This window comes from Heptranchias perlo, chromosome 24 (assembly GCF_035084215.1).
Source record: "Heptranchias perlo isolate sHepPer1 chromosome 24, sHepPer1.hap1, whole genome shotgun sequence".
Lineage (NCBI taxonomy): Eukaryota > Metazoa > Chordata > Chondrichthyes > Hexanchiformes > Hexanchidae > Heptranchias > Heptranchias perlo.
In genome coordinates, this window is record NC_090348.1 from 36,495,030 (window position 1) to 36,512,252 (window position 17,223).

At 40.9% G+C, this 17,223-nt stretch overlaps 1 protein-coding gene and 1 long non-coding RNA gene across 6 annotated transcripts in view; one reads left to right on the top strand and one right to left on the bottom strand.

The window, feature by feature from the left end:
- The window catches only part of LOC137341704 (uncharacterized), an 80,486-nt gene extending 69,207 nt beyond the window's left edge, over nt 1-11,279 (top strand). For all 3 annotated transcript variants that reach the window (XR_010967088.1, XR_010967086.1, XR_010967087.1), the window contains 2 exons: nt 1,202-1,349; nt 11,080-11,279. This is a non-coding gene — a long non-coding RNA (uncharacterized lncRNA). The remainder of the gene's footprint in view (nt 1-1,201; nt 1,350-11,079) is intronic.
- Nucleotides 8,087-17,223, bottom strand: part of prkcq (protein kinase C, theta) — a 108,702-nt gene continuing 99,565 nt past the window's right edge. For all 3 annotated transcript variants that reach the window (XM_068005101.1, XM_068005102.1, XM_068005100.1), the window contains 2 exons: nt 16,984-17,112; nt 8,087-12,279 (listed from right to left, as the gene is read on the bottom strand). In XM_068005101.1, coding sequence (XP_067861202.1) covers nt 12,127-12,279; nt 16,984-17,112 — 282 coding nt within the window. In that variant the 3' untranslated portion in view covers nt 8,087-12,126. The remainder of the gene's footprint in view (nt 12,280-16,983; nt 17,113-17,223) is intronic.

Genomic DNA, 17,223 nt, shown 5'->3' on the forward strand with positions numbered 1-17,223 from the left:
TTGGTGTTGTGTGGAGGAGAGTGTCAAACATCGAGCACAGATGGGATCTTACCCCGTTTAGAAACAAAGGACTGAGATCAGGTGACCTTTGCAGACAGCTGGTTGCTGTTACATAAACCAGCAAACTAAACCTATGATTATCACATAACTACACATTACATTTATTACCAGCAAATTAAAGCAACAATCAATTTTTCTTTTAAAGGTGGATAGGTCATTTAGACCTTGTTAACGGCTGAGCTATATTTTAGCGTTGTAAAACCAGAGCTGTCTACTTTATTCTACTTTATTTATTGGTGCAATTTAATTAGCCCGGTAGACATTTTAAAATCCATTTCAGATGAATAATAAAATCCAGAATTTCCTACAAAGAATGTTTATACCCAAAACAGCGAAAAGTTGTCTAATTCATTCTTATTCCTTCCCTCACACTCGGTGTTATAAATATCAAATGTGTCTCTCACTCACAAATGTTAAGTGATGAAAAATTGGTTTATGTTGTGCACCAGTCCAGAGAAATTTAGTGTTCAATAGATTAATTGGCTGCTGAATGGCTGAAGATATAATTAGCATTAAAAAATTAATTTACAGTTAGTCGCTATGATATTGTTCAAATTAATACCATTCTTAAAGGGAATGTTAAGAAATTAAACATCAAAAGTAGATCTTGTGCGTGGAGCCTGGTTCCACAGTTAGAATGCTCTCCCTTTCATCTCTGGGCTCCAAGATCAGAATGCCACTCAAATGGATTGGGATTAAAGTTCGCACTTGATGGCTGTTAAGGACCATTGGATACAATTACATACTGGCACCCAACATGACATAATTTGGTATTAATTGGAAAATCACAGTTAAAGACACCTTGAGGAGTTGGTGTGGGAACTAGAAATCTCACACTGACAAGGTAAGGAGTGCTTTTCAGAGGCTGTAGTGAATTGGGGGAGTTCAGCCAAATTGCTCAGTGGGGAAGCTCTGAGATGCATATATCTCCTATTGACATTTAGGAATGTCCTCTGTGGACAGGGTACTTGATGTACAACAGAAACACCCTGTGTTGCCAGAACTGTAATCTCTCAACTAAATAATCAGATTGCTTTAACTGTCTCATATTCCCTATTTACATTAGGGATCAGATGGAATTTGTACTGTCTTTATCTGATCAAACTCTCTGTCGCTAATGATTGTTTCTTCCTCATGGTAGATGCCTCAATACCCAGTGTCACTTATTACTATGACATCAATCAGCTATGACTTTCCTTTCGATGTATCATCATTTGGCCCGGGAAAAGTTCTTATCAAGAGTGAGACCCAAAATGTTAATCCCGCTCTTTCATTCTTAAATGCTAACCGTGAGTTTGCAACATTTTCTATTTTAGATAAGGCTCTGTTACTCTTTTCGGTTGAACACGGTTTCTGCAATCAAGGATAGAAATTCTACAAAAGTTCTAGAAAATAACTCACCCATAACATCCCATAATATCATATGCCTTCTGCATACAGTTGGTGCATCCAATAGCATGCTATAAATTTATGATTACTACTTGTACTGGGCAGGTCAGGCTCCAAAAGCTAATGTACAGGCCTGAACCTTTGGCAAGGTGGGGTAAATGGTGTCAATTTTTCCCTCCCTAAAACAAAACGTTCTAGTGCGCCACCTAATAACACAGCCAAGATATGTCAAAGCCTCTCTCAACTGTTGACGGTAGGTGTTCCTCAATGTTCTCCCTTTTTTCAGGTGTCAGTTTGGCTCAGTGGTAGCAGCCTAACCTCTGAGTCAGCAAGGTTGTGTGTTCAAAACCCACCACAGACATGAGCACATAATCTAAGGAGTGGGAGTGCTGCTCTCTCTGAGGTTTCTGTCTTTACGATAAGAAGTTAAACCGCCTGCCTGTTCAGGTGGATGTACCAGATTCCATGGCACCTTGTCAAACAAGAACAGGGAGTTTGCCTGGTGTCCTGGACAGCATTTATCCCTCAACAAAAACCAGATTAACTGGTCATGCATCTCAGTGTTGTTTGTGCAAATTCACTGCCGTGTTTGCATACAAATCAATAGTGACTACACTTCCAATGTAATACATTAATTGAAGTAATTTGGGATTTGAAAGGTGATGCGAATCTTTCTTTCAACCCCTGAATCATTGAATCTTACAGCACAGAAGGAAGCCATTCGGCCTGTCGTACCTGTGCCAGCTGTCCAATTTAGTCCCACAACCTAGCCTTTTCCCCATAACCCTGCAAATTAGTCCTCTTCCAGCACGTGTCCAATTCCTTTTGAAAGTTTATATGGAATCTGCTTCCACCACTCTTTCAGGTAGTGCATTCCAGATCTTAACAACCCTCTGCGTGAAACTGTTGTTCCTCATTTCTGCTCTGGTGAGGCACTGAAGGCACTGACTCTTGCTGGAGTTTGGCTGCTCGGGCAGCAGCAACCCTCTGGTCGCTTGCCCAAGTGGCAATTCATTGTGTGTGAGCCTAGGCAAATTTAAATGGCGAGGGGTGTGGAGATCAAGGCCTAGGTTGACCCTATCCTCAGCTGAAGATCATACATGCATCCTTTCCAGCAGGGGTTACTGGATAGTCATCAGCAGTGTGAACCCTGGCTGAATTTTCTCCTCCTTAGTTGTAAGGTTTCAGCACCTAACAAGGATCCAGTCTGGAACCTTGTATAACTCAGTACTACACGGGTGGTGTACTTAGCTACCGAGCCACTGTGGTGCTAACATCGGTGACCTATGAACATCTTGTTGGGCAGTAAATGTTGTACTGTGGAACCACACCGTAATCAAAACTTTAGAAGATCATCCTTTGTTCTTGACATTAATGATATAACAAAGTTCACCAAAGATTACTCCGATACTGTCAAGAACATGAACAAGGAGAAATGGGAAAAGGCCAGTCAGTCCAAACATTTAGGACCAACGCAACTTTTTCCTCTGTTTCCTCCCCCTGGACCAAACTCACATCCCTCCTAATGATATTTGAAACGTATACAATTCCCAGCTGAATATTTAGCATTTATTGCACTGAGTAACAAGTTCCTTCTTAAAGGAAAAAAAAGGCAAATAAGAGAAGAAAACTTGGAATAAAGAACAAAGCCACTCGGGGAGAAGCTTAATTAGAATTCAACATTCATGAATGTCAGCTGGCTAGATGCCATTTTGATGATTTTTGTCATCGTACAGTCTGTTCTTTTTTTATTACTAAAACATATTCTAACCTTTTATTGGGATGGAGTTTGTCACTTATCATCTCAAAATTACTGTGGTTATTACAGTGCACCACAATGTACAAACTGCAGCTATAATTATTACAGTTGAGACATTCATTTATTCCTGTGCAGACTTATGCTTTTACTAGTGAGGATATTGGTGGTGCGAGGCTACACTTGAAAAATATCTGACAAAACTCACCGCAGAAGATGGACTCATGCTTGTGACATCACACCTGGCACACCACAATGCTGGCTACATGACTCACGGAAGCCCATTCTGAGATGGTCATTTGGGTGAAGTCTATTTTGAAGCTTAAGACCATGCTAAACTTCAGTAACATGACTTAATACTGCTTGCTGAATTAAAGCAGCAGGTTTCATTTTGATGTGTTAGGATCCAAAGCAAGATGTTATAATCAAGTCAGACAAGCTGGCTGGAGACAAAACAGGAACTCAAGTTCTATTTTGACTCATCAATAACAAGTGACCTAAATACTTAATGAAAGATAAATGGTCCCAGTTGGTGTCATTGTTGATTAAAAACATGTCCTACTAAAAGGGTCCAAAAAGAGTAATCTAATTCATCTGTTGATTTGCTCTTCTCTCCATTTTGTACACAATATGGGTGGCAATCAATAAATTAATCCATTAGTCCCTTAATGGATCATTGACCTGCCTCTTACTGTAGACAGATCAAAATAAACCAGCACATTTCATGCAAAAGCCTTCAAGTTCCTCAGCCAAGATTGAAAATAGGATGTGCCCCGAAAACATATCTGCAGGATCTATTTCCCACACTTAATCCCTCAAATAATTACATGGAGGTGCAACAATTTTGGAATTCCCTGCCGAAACCTCTCCGCCTCTCCATGTCTCTCTCTTCCTTTAAGACCCTCCTTAAAACCTACCTCTTTGACCAAGCTTTTGGTCACCCCTCTTAATATCTCCTTCTGTGGCTTGGTGTAGGTTTTTGTCTGATTACGCTTCCGCAAAGCGCCTTGGGCTATTTTTCTACATTAAAGCTGCTAAATAAAAGCAAACTGATGTCGAAAATCAAGCCCATCCCATAACAGTAGACGCCAATAGCTAACTGTTTAGAGTCACCAAGTTTAGTAACTGCCACACAATTTAAAATATAACATTAGCTTACTAAACATTTTCCCTTCGAATTATTAATGTTTGTTTGGTTGATACTAAAATTAATTTTGTTTTAATTGAACCAATGAGTGCATTGCAAAACATTTCGATGAGCAGTCTGCTGTATGTTTCCAGAATTTTCTGTTTTCATCTCAAAGTAAAGTATCATGTTAAATCATGTGAAGAAAATTTGTATTCATCCATTTAGGAACTCTCCTTTTGCATTGTATGAATAGCTCCTCTACATTCATAATTTATATTTAAAAAGACAGAATTTTTTAATACTGGCAACTTTAATACAGAATTTATTATATCTGAGAACTGCTATGAATTGCAACTGATGCCACAAAGATGATTGTGATGGAATACTCACCACTCGCCTGGTTACTTCGACAACACCTTGCTCTCCTGCAGCCCCTACCACTGAAAACCACAAGAGCAGCAATGTCATGGGACCACCATCACCTCCAACCTCCCCTCCAAATAACACACCAGCCTGACTTGGATATATATCACTGTTCCTTCATCGTCGCTGGGTCAATATCCTGGAATTCCCTACGCAGCACCATCATTATCACCACAAGGACTGCATCAGTTCAAGAAGAAGGCCCACTACCGCCTTCTCAGGGCAACAAGAGATGGGCAATACATGTCACCTTGCCAGCGTTGCCCACATCCCATGAACAAATATTTTAAAAATGCACACTAAGCGGGGGGGAGGGGAGGAAGGTTGAGATAAATGGGCATTTAATGCGAATGCTACTGCTCCTCATGCTAAGAGGTAGCATGGAATCTCCAGATATAGCTCCCCATTCTCCCTTCCCTCTCCTGAGATGCTGCAGCCTCTGTTCAACACTTATCTGCTCAATGTGGCTCAGATTGGAAACTAATCAGGATTTGCATCTGAATCCATGTCACCCACAAAACATTTTTTCATGTACAACAACAACAACTTGCATTCATTTTGCGCCTTTAACGTACTTACCTGCAGTCTTTGACACGGTTGACCACGCCATCCTCCTCCAACGCTTCTCCTCCATCGTCCAGCTGGGTGGGACTGCACTCACCTGGTTCCATTCTTATCTATCCAGTCGTAGCCAGAGAATCACCTGCAACGGCTTCTCTTCCCTCACAGGAGCTTTTATCAAACTATATTTGACACCTAGCCACATAAGGAGATATTAGGACAGGTCAAGGAGGTAGGTTTTAAGGAGCGTCTGAAAGGAGGAAAGAGCAGTAGAGAGGCAGAGAGGTTTAGGGAGGAAATTCCAGAGCTCAGGGCCTAGGCAGCTGAAGGCACGACCGCCGATGGTGGAGCGATTAAAATTGGGGATGCGCAAGATACAAGAATTGGAGGAGCGCAGAGATCTAGGAGGGTTGTAGGGCTGGAGGAGGTTACAGAGGTAGGGAGGGACAAGGCCATGGAGGGATTTGAAAACAAGGATGAGAATTTAAAAATCGAGGTGTTCCCAGACCAGGAGCCAATGTAAGTCAGTGAGCACAGGGGTGATGGGAGAACGGGACTCGGTGCGTGTTAGGATACAGGCAGCAGAGTTTTGGATGAGGAGGGTGGAAGATGAGAGGCCATGCAAGAGAGCCTTGGAATAGTCGAGTCTAGAGGTAACAAACGCATAAGACGAGGGTTTTAGCAGCAGATGAGCTGAGGCGGGGTGGAGGCAGGTGACGTTACAGAGGTGGAAGCAGATGATCTTGGTCAAATAGGACGCCAAGATTGCGAACGGTCTGGTTCAGCTTCAGACAGTGGCCAGGGAGAGGGATGGAATCGATGGTTAGGGAACAGAGTTTACAGCAGGGACCAAAGACAATGGCTTCAGTCTTCCCAATATTTAGTTGGAGGAAATGTTTGTTCATCCAGTACTGGATGTCAGACAAGCAGTGTGACAAATGAGAGACAGCGGAGGGGTCGAGAGAGGTGGTGGTGAGGGAGAGGTGGGTGTCGTCAGTGTACATGTGGAATTTGACGTGTTTTCGGATGATGTCGCCGAGGGACAGTATGTAGATGAGAAATAGGAGGGGGCCAAGGATCGACCCTTGGGGGACTCCAGAGGTAACGATGCGGGAGCAGGAAGAGAAGCCATTGCAGGTGATTCTCTGGCTACGACTGGATAGATAAGAATGGAACCAGGCGAGCGCAGTCCCCCCCAGCTGGACGATGGAGGAGAAGCGTTGGAGGAGGATGGTGTGGTCAACTGTGTCAAAGACTGCAGACAGGTCGAGAAGGATGAAGAGGGGTAGTTTACCATGGTCACAGTCACATAGGATATCATTTGTGACTTTGATAAGGGCTGTTTTAGTACTGTGGCAGGGGCAGAAACCTGATTGGAGGGATTCAAACATGGAGTTTGAAAGATGGACACAAATTTGGGAGGCGACAACACGTTCAAGGACTTTGGAGAGAAAAGGGAGTTTGGAGATGGGCAATAATTTGCAAGGACAGCGGAGTCAAAGGTGGGTTTCTTGAGAAGGGAGGTGATGACGGCAGATTTAAAGGGGAGGGGGAGAGTACCTGAGGAGAGGGAACCATTAACAATATCAGTTTACAGTTGGGTGGTCAGCAGTTTGGTGGGAATAGGGACAAGGGAGCAGGAGGTGTGTCTCATGGTCAAAGTGAGCTCGGAGAGAGCATGAGGGGAGATAGGAGAGAAACTAGAGAAAATTGCGAGTTCAGGGCTAGGGCAGAGGGAACCTTAGGGGAAGTTTGGCTTGGTGGGCTAGGGGAAGGGAGGGAAGCGGCAGAGGCAGCTGAACAGATGGTCTCAATCTTAGTGACAAAGAAGTCCATGAGCTCCTAGCACTTGTTGGAGGTGAGAGTGGAGGGGGCAGGGGAGAGGGGTTTAAGAAGACGGTTTGTTGTGAAGAGAAGCCAGGGGTTATCTTTGCATTCCAGGATGATCCTGGAATAGTGAGCAGTTTTGGCAGAGGAGAGCAGGACCCGATAGTCCTTTATGTGGTCCAGCCAGATCTGGCAATGAATGGCTAGACCAGTTGTCCGCCATAAACGTTCAAGTCTGCATTCCTTGGACTTATGTGCTACAGAACAATTTTAATCATAATCTGCTTTAGATAATTTGCATACTGTTGGGGCCTCTGCTTTTAATGGTGTGCCTTGTGATTATTCTTTACAATCAATTCATTCCCCTAGGTGCAGGCTTTCATCTCATCATGTCAGGGTTGCATTCAAACCCAGGCCCCAGAAACGTAATGAGAATGTAATAACTCACTATGACTGAGGAATCAAAGCACCTTTTTAGTTTTTATGTTACATTTCAAAACATTGATGTTGAAGATGAAAAATGCACCTTCTTCAACGTTAGGTTTTAACACTTACAATAATGTGTTGAGTATCCATGAATGGGGCTGGAATCCAATTGTCCGGAGACAGTACTGGCATAGTTTCTTCCTTGTACCCTGGTTCTTGAATTCAGTTATTTGTATAGTGTGTAATAATTCTCTCTCCACCCTCCCCAAACCCTGGGCAGTTAATATTCAAACTGATATTGAAATGAATCTTGCGTCATGTGGTACCTGTAGTCCTAACTTCAATATCAACAACCGCAATCCCAGCCCTATCCATAAACTTTGCAAATTCTGATTTGTAAATGTCATTTTAAGGGTGTGGTTCAGTTACAAGGACTGCACGGGAGCACACGATGTCAACATACCACTACTACACAAATCAAGAAATACACAGCTAGGCGTTATGATCATTATCCAACATGACTTTACTTTGTACAAATAGACTAATGAGGTAATTATACATTGACATCTTGCTATTTTCATGGTTTCATTAGACATTGACATTTATGTATTTATTTCATTGTTAGGGTGAATTTAGGTGTATGTCACAGGCATGCAAGATGTCAATGCTGGAGATTGGAACACCTTTCCACTTTTGATACATATAGTGTCAGCAACTAGCACTCCCAGGTCAAGAACAGAACAGGTCAGATGCAGAATTTTTAATGCCAAATGTGTGCCAAAGTATGGACAACTTTGAGCTATGGACTTTATTCCTCTACAAAGTGAATTGAAATTGCTCAAACTTGTATCACTTAGGATATTACAGTCAGCAGTGAGAGGAGGCGTCCAGCGCATCAACAGCTTTATTCAAATATAGCCTCCCCCCCCCCGCCCCCCCAGAGACTAGGGAGATTGTTATAACTCACTATGTAATTAGATCTTGACGTTTAACTTTGAGCATTATCTAGTTTGTAGAAAAGTTCTGTCCCAACTAAAGTGTCTCCAGCATTGGACATCAACATTACATAAACCCAACTGAAATTTCCCCTATCTCAATGTGTTTGTCAAAATACTGTATTGTGGTGAGTTAGTAAACTATTTTCCAATATCTCAGAATGTGTACAATACTGCAGCGTACTTCACATGTACTTTGACAAAGGCAACGACAGCAGGGACATTAATGTCTGCCCATGTCAAGTAAGGACCCCATATATTTAAAAAGAGACTTTATGAACCACTTAATATAATGCATAACCCGATAGAACTCTTTTGTATTCCATTCACTGGGCAGATGAAACACAGAAACACTCAGTTTAACGATATGGTCCAACAATCTCTTTCATCATTACGTTACTTAAAATGTTTCATAATCTGCTGCGATTCCTGTCAAACCTAATCTATTTTGCCTAGACTTTATTCACAGAATATCTTACAGGTAGAAAATGTTACGAATTGCACCTCAATTTAATTTTTTTGTAAACAGAAATCAAGAATAATATCAATCAGAAGGCATTGCATTGATATCTAAAAATAACCAAGTGAAGGAATTCATCTTTTGGGGATTGCAGCTTGTTAAATCTGTAACCCACACAAATATTACGATGCATAGTTTAACATAAATATTAGGTTTTTACATCTTTTTTTTCATTTTCCAGTTTTCTCCCTCCAAGTTGTGACTTGTTAGGGCATGGCATGTCTTCCAGTATGTTGTCCAATGTCAGCAGGTGATTTGATGTGCGGACAGGGGAGGGACATCATAGAATCGTACAGCACAGAAGGAGACCATTCAGTCCATCATGCCTGTGCCGGCTCTTTGAAAGAGCTATCCAATTAGTCCCGTTCTTCTGCTCTTTCCCTGTAGCCCTGCAAATTTTTCCTTTTCAAGTATTTATTTGATCCTCTTTCGAAAGTTACTATTGAATCTGCTTCCACCACCCTCTTGGGCAGTAAATTCCAGATCGTAACAACTCTTCACAGCTAAGACTGATCCTCACTCAAAATTCACAAATGTGTGCTTTCTAGCAGGAACCACTAGATACCAATCAGAAACAGGAACCCTGTCTGATTTTCCCCACCTAAGCTTAGGGCCAATGGAGTGTCCCTCCTTCACCCTGACTGAGATCAGCTAATTCGGCACAGGTCAGGGATCAAGCCTGAAACCATCCTGGTCAGCATGGTGCAATACTGCACCAGAATGTGCTTTTGCCCACTGAACCATTGGCCTTGCACTGTTGTTTTACACTGTTGTAGCTGAGGTCAAGATTTTGTTCATGAAGGGTCTTGACTTCTAATCTTCACAGCGAGACCCTGCCAGTTGCAGAGGCAAGACCAGTGAACAGAGGGCAGTGCCTACATGTAATGAAGCAGCCTTAAATCTCAACCTCCACAACAAAACTGTAAAACTCCTGAATGCATTCTGCTTCAAATACAATTGGGTGAGCAAAGTATTTTAATGACAAACTTCAAAAGCATGGGGCGTAATTGTGAGGATTACAGGGTTAATAAAACCATTAACAGGATAATGTATAATGCAAAACTTGCCTTCACAGTGATAAACATGCACAGTGTATGCAATAACAAGCTATGTTAATAGTAATGTTTCCACTCAGGTAGCTCTGAAGGTAACATCAGTGTCAGGTACAAATTGTAATGAAGTAATGCCACTTGAAAATACTATTCACTTTTTCTTGAAGGCCCGAAAGTGCAAGGTTGAAAAGAGTTAGGCGGGGAGATGAGACAAACCAAGTAGTTAGTTTGAGTTTTAAACATCTGTAGATAGTAAGAAGAAGGAAAGACCAAGGGAAGTAAGGAGTTCCACTAGGTCCTGGAAAAGACTGAACCACAGGAGGGGATAATGTGTTGAATCTGATTTCAACACCGTGAGAATGTAGCAGGAATGAAGGGTATGGATGATGTTGTATTTGGAGCTTAGGAGAAAATTCAGAGAAAAAAATATTCATAGAAGTATTGTTTAAATGAAGTGAAAAAGGTTACAACAGAGAAAAGTTGCAGGTTAGAGGTGAGATCGCTACCTAAGTAAATACTACTCGAGTTAGGTTGGATCTATGTGAAAATGGTTGGCTGAACAATAGTCCATGACCCTTTTTATTGGGTTGTCCCACCCAAATACCTGAATAGCAGGACCTCTACAAATGTCTATACATATGATCTCAATCACAGTTCATCCCTTCCTTCAAGATGACACACTGTCTAATACATGCAAGTTTTTCCTATGTTGTCCAGTTCCATTCCTGCTTATTTTCCATGTTTTCAGTACATGATTAATCTGAAATGCCTGACAAGTCTAGAGATCTGGCATCAATATCACATTAACAATATTCCTGACACATTGTGGCTTTTTCAAAGATCGTGAAGCATTTTGGTTCCATCCAATATCAACCACACATTAATACGGCTTGATAAAATTTTCATATCTTCTTACAGTTGCATGTGCTTGATCTCAACAGGCTGATACTGAATGTAGTTAAAGGAACCATGGCAGCTGCTGTAGCAGTGCTGACCTGACGACCTCAATGATGGAAGAAAAGCTTACACGCAAAGAGATTCCCTGACACACGACTATGAAATAAAGAGAGCTGAATTTCAACAGCTTGTGTAACCTTCGTCACCCCGTTGCTAAGAAAATATTAAAACCTTGTATTTTTGTTGACGCAGCCACTTTGTTGTGCAATTTGTTCCAGTTTCATCACTTAGCTTTGTAAATCAAGCCAGTATTTAAAGTTGCTCACCTTGTACAGTGGGTTGTTGAGAAAGACTGAATATTTACTTCCATTGTAAAGGATAGCAGTGGCAGAAACAACTTGATTTACTGATTGTAATTCTGGGGGTGGGGGGGCAAATTTTGGTTTTACTGGTTCATATTAGGCAGCAATCCCACCACCGCAGTGGTCCGATTTGCGAAAAGTTACAATTATTAAATAATATCACAGTTTATAAAGAGCTGTGCATTCTTTGCCCTTTGGGTCGTTAATTCAGACAGGAACAAGTTTGTGAACTCTTCTTCTTTCAATGAGTCCTGCACCAGTTCATTGCAAGCCCGTGAGGATGAAGTGTTATCGCATGCACACAACTGAAAAAATAACTTTCCAAGAAACAGCTCCATGGCGATCCAAATGGAAATGAATACTTTTAAAAACACTTAATCAGAGGCTAAATGTTTCCACATGCAGTGTTGGTCTCAGTTCTTCAGCAATTGTGTTCAAAGATTATAGACTTCAAGTATACGCACATCTGCCTCTTCCTTCTAGTCCAAACAAATTATGATCTCTTCTTGGATGCTATGGATGTTCTCACAAAATGGCTTTCAACATAGATATCCAGGAACATTCTGGTATATTTAACATACATGATACCACTATTTCATGCCACATGTTTAACATAGAATTTAGCGATCACTGTGTCTAAGACCATGCTCTCATCACAGGTGAATGCAGAATGTCGAACTCTTCAGTGTTACAGAGGTGAGATATTCTATGACTGTCATTTGATCTTCATTAAAGTATTCTTTCCATTTTGGGGTTAGTGAACGAAAAGTTGTTGAACATGTTTTGGTCCATACTGTTGATGAGGGTCCTGTCTGCACAGGACAGTTTGGGTTTTTCATTCAAAAACTCTTTGTCAAAGTTGCTGCAGTCACTTGTCGATGTCTGTCAATAAAAATAATTATAGCATTTAAGAATCTGACAGGCCCATCTTGAATAATCCATTACACAGGCATTTTAATTGGGAACACAGGAATGCACAGGATTGTACCAGACCATTGCAGACCATCCATTCCATACACAACTCCATCTCTTGTATCCCTTAATAGCTTTTTCTGCAAGTATCTATCCGTCTCCCTCCTGAATTAACAACACTATTCGTCTTCACTGCTTCAAATAATCACCACCTCTGTGAACTCCAAACTGTTATGCTGACCTTCCCCCCTCTCAGTTTGAATCTATGTTTAGAAGAGGCAAAATGGACAGGATATGAGAGTTTACTTACAGTAGGTAGCTGGGATGAATTTCACCTCATTGATTTTCCTGCCTAACACAGTGCGATCATCGCTTAGTGCCATAATGTTTAGCAGAAAGGATTTTCCATCATGCAATTTTATTTTGATATCATTACCTACTCTGTCTACCAGGTGCCAACATATTGGAAGGGACAACTAGGTACTGTTACACTGACTTGCTCCTTAGCATCCAATGCCACTGCTAATGTTGATCCCAAAAAGAATGGGCAGTGTCACTTTGGAACTGAATGACATAATGTGACTCATAATAGCGGCAAAATAGCAGCAGAAATGAGGCTCATCGTGCGGTGAATCTCAATTTGTCACCAAATGTTACATTATTGTACCGACCATTGTAATGAAAGAAGGCTGCATTTGTACTTTGAATTACAATTGGATTGTTCTTCAAGGCTTAATGCACATCGTACAAATAAAATGACTGTTATAAGTTTCGGGTCTGTAGTAGATCACTCCTGTAAATGATCTGAGTATCTTATATTCAGGAGTGTGACAGTATTGCTCAAAATCTAGTTAAATGATAGCATAACCCGGGAGTTTTTACAATAGGACCCCCTTGTGATCTGAACTGGATATCATGACTTTTGCATGAGTTCTCTCGTTCACTACTTCAACCTTTCAATAGATAAAGATGGAGCTTTGTTCTGTGTCTGGCCTGTGCTATATCTGACCTAGGAATGTTTGATGGATGCTGTAAATTCAAAGATCCCCAGTACCAAACATTCTTGCCAACCACAAAAACTCACCCTAAAAAAAATTACATAACAGCCAGCATAAAAATGGCAGTGTGTGTCTTTCATTCCTTCTAATTTGGAATCAGGTTTTATCTTCATTTCATTGAATGTTAAATTATAACATCTATCAAGCTGTATTATTTCTGATCAGCCCACATAACCTTTGAGCCTCCCCACTGGGGTCATGGGAGCAGTGAATTTTTCTTTTAACTAGTCTGCACATTTGCAATCACAAGAAAGCAAGCAAGAAAGAAAGAACTAACTTGCATTTGTTTGGTGCCTTTCAGAATGTTCCAAAGTGTTTCACAGCCTATTATATACAGTGTAGTAACTGTTGTAATGTAGGGAAACGCAACAGCCAATTTGCGTACAGCAAGATCACACAAACAGTAGAGATAATCTGTTTTTTTAATGATGTTGGTTGAGTGATAAATGTTGACCAGAACACGGGGGGAAATCCCCTGCTCTTCTCTGAATAGTGCCATGGGATCTTTTACATCCACTTGAGAGGGCAGACAAGGCTTTGATTTAATGGCCTGGAGTTTCCTCTGTGGGCGCAACCTGTAAGTTGCACCCAAAGCTGCGTCCATTTTGTCGATGTCGAAAAATGCCCACGCATCCTCTCAATCTCATTAGAACACACCCGAACTCAAAATGGGCGTAAATTGGCATAAATCAATGGAAACAATTAGAGACCAAGGAAATGACGAACCCTCACCCGTATATTTCTTCTTTGAGTTTTAAAATTTAAAGTTTCCACTCATTTAACCATCATTCATGCACATCAGGTGCAGCATGTTTAAGAACCTGCAATCGGGGAAGCTTTTCAATTTTTAACGTGACTTATACTTTGCCATAAAAATGTGTTAAAAAAAGATAATACAGAGCTGGTCTCAGCAAGTATAAATTTGAAAACAAATTGCAATTAAAAGACCATAGAAATGACTTTGTTTCCTGCTATGCCTGAATTTCTGGTCGCAATGTTGAGAGACCCCTGAACAAGTGCAATTGGAGGGTGCTTGCATTTGAGAGCTGGGGGCGGGGGTGACCAATTTTGTGGGCAGACATTTGTTTGGAGGGAAGGTTTGATGGACGGAGGTGAAAAATATGTAGTGGTTTTTGCCTCAACTACTCCCTGTGGCAAAGCATTCCATTCTCCAAAAACCCCTCTGCGTAAAGAAATTTCTCCGAATCTTTCTTCTTTCTCTCTTGGTGAAAATGTTTTAATTGATGACCCCCTCATTACAGACTCCTCAGCCAGAAGTAATAACCTTTCCCTATTCACCCTATCAAAACCCTTCAGGAAAGTGCAAGTACAGATAGATAAATTTCATTTGTAAGTTTAGTAGACAAGAACATTTAGGTGTGAGGGGGCCATTTTTTGGGTGGTCTTGGGAACATTAGGGATGGAAGTATACCATTCATAGTCAATGGGCAGAAACTCTAGACTTTGAATTTCAGGAGTCAAATTTCTTTGTAGTTCAGGGAATATGGAACTTTTTGTCTAGGAGATCCAGTAATCTGGAGATATTGAGAACGTTTGCAAACTTGGGGAAAATCCAAATATGGACATCTTTAGCTACATCAACAGATGGCTTAATGAACAAGAACAATGGGCCAACTTGTGATTGCATTCATGAAAATATGCTATTTTAAGAAAATACAATGCAATAAGTTTTAACCATCATTGTAGAAGTGTTTGCTATTTTCAGAGGTTCATGCAGATTTGATGACGTAGTTCAAACTGAGGCAATACATCAATTAATGTTTTTTATGTTCTCAGTAATGTGGACACTTTAGTTTTCTCGGTCTTTCAAGATCACTCCATGACCCTGGTATGTTTGCCATGACTAGTCCTTCTAAATGTCACACAAGTTCTTTCAACTTCCTATTCTTTTACTCTATTTATATTTGCATGCAGAGTTCTAACGGCCCTGCTTGATTTTCAAAGGACTGGAAAATAGAAGTCCGCATAAACAACTTCTGGGAGATAGACTGTGTGAGGAGACTGCACAGCTCTGATATAGCTGTTCTTTTCCTTTTAACCTTGAGACTAAGAAAATCCAGTCTCATTGGGCTGATTATTTTTTTAGGTTTTCAACTCACAATCTGCAACACTGAAAGAAACACTAAAATTAAAGCTGCTCAGATCTCAGAAGAAACTTTATTATTGTAACATTAACCCTATACAACTAAAATAAACAAAATTAAATAAAAATTTCATGAACACTTTTGCTCAGCCCGTCTTCCATTTTTTCTCTTCTTCTCCATTTCCTGTATCTGCTATTTTTATTGTAGCTTTAATGTTTTTAACCTTCAAACATTTTTAACTCATTTTCCTCTGCCTTCCGGGTCCCACTGGAAGTTTGGAAGTGAGGCCAAAATGGAGGAAATGTGTCTCTAATGGCTAATTTTCCAGCTCGGATTCTAAAGATTAACGAGGTCACATCATAGATGCATCAGGTCAATCTTCAATGTGTTTTTATATGTGTGTTAAACCAAATTGTTCACACCAGAACAAGTTAACAGTTTTGATCCCCCAGCCCCAACCCATATCTGAATGTGATTTCCCCTAGGGCTTATACAGAGAGCCACCCCAGGTCAGTTCACTGACTGGGCTGGTGGGAGGAGGAATACATATATAATAATATTGATTGTTGGTATTCAAAAGGAGACATCTATTCGGTAATGCAAATAACAAGTTCAAACCGGTTAAATTAGACAGAGAAACAGCTGCTGTGCAATAAAGCAAGCAGATACCGAAATAGGGTGAATTGGTATTGATCGTAATAAAGTTACCTTGTGTGATGTGATACGGCACTGACTTGTGATTTACCACTGAAATCTGTAGTCTGATGTGTGAAAACCCGCACTGCAGACACACAGACAAGTGCAGCAGTGAGGGTTGCTGCCTTCTTTCAGTTGAGGGTCAGAATGATGTTTGCTGTGTTTAATACATGTGGCTCTGACCTGCAGCACCAGCTGCAAAGTCACTTCTCATGTAAATCTGCGATCACAGCATTAACTGGCCTTTAGAATGCACTCTGCCCCTGATTACCCGATGACCATTAGTCTCGTTCACAATCCTTCGTGGGTCCAGTTCAGTCAGGTTTCTAAAGGTTATAGCAGCCCTTTTCAACACCTGCCCGAATGAACCATCTGCCTCCCCTCCCTTTGCGAGCGAAGCATAGGCACAGTTGTCACTGTTTTGCCTTTCACCATTGATTAGAGGGAACGACTGAAAACAAGGAACTGCTACTTCCCAGTTTGCAGCCATTTTCTGGTGCTTTCTGTTCTCAGTCAGCTCCTGTGAGTCATCCTGCAGTGCCTGTGGCTTTGTGCATAAACTGAACAGTATAACAAAGGGCTGGTTTAAAACAGTACATTCAAACAAGAAAGACCAATAGTGCTCACACTTTTGGATCATTTTGTAATGATAGCCTTCAGTGAAAATTCTAATTGGTATTTTCTATTTAACCTCATTGTGAGATTTACTAACACAATGGGAAAAAATAACTGGAGAAGAAAGCGAATGTGATGTGAAAACAGAGGGGGGGAAAAAAACAAAGGAAAAACTAACTCAAATCAAGCCATTATCTTACCACCGTGGGTTTGAAAGGCGGCTCCGCTTCCCTGTTTTCCAGTGCCTGCCAGTCAATATCTCGGAAAAAGGCATGTTGTCGAATGCTTCCTTTTATACCAAGTCTTCTCTCTGGCTCCCTAACAAAAAGCTGAAACAGGCAAACATGAATCATTTTATCTATCTGCAATACACCTTGGTTTTCAACAATAACATATGTAAGTTCAGCCAACCATATACTTTATTGAGTTTATTGAAAAAC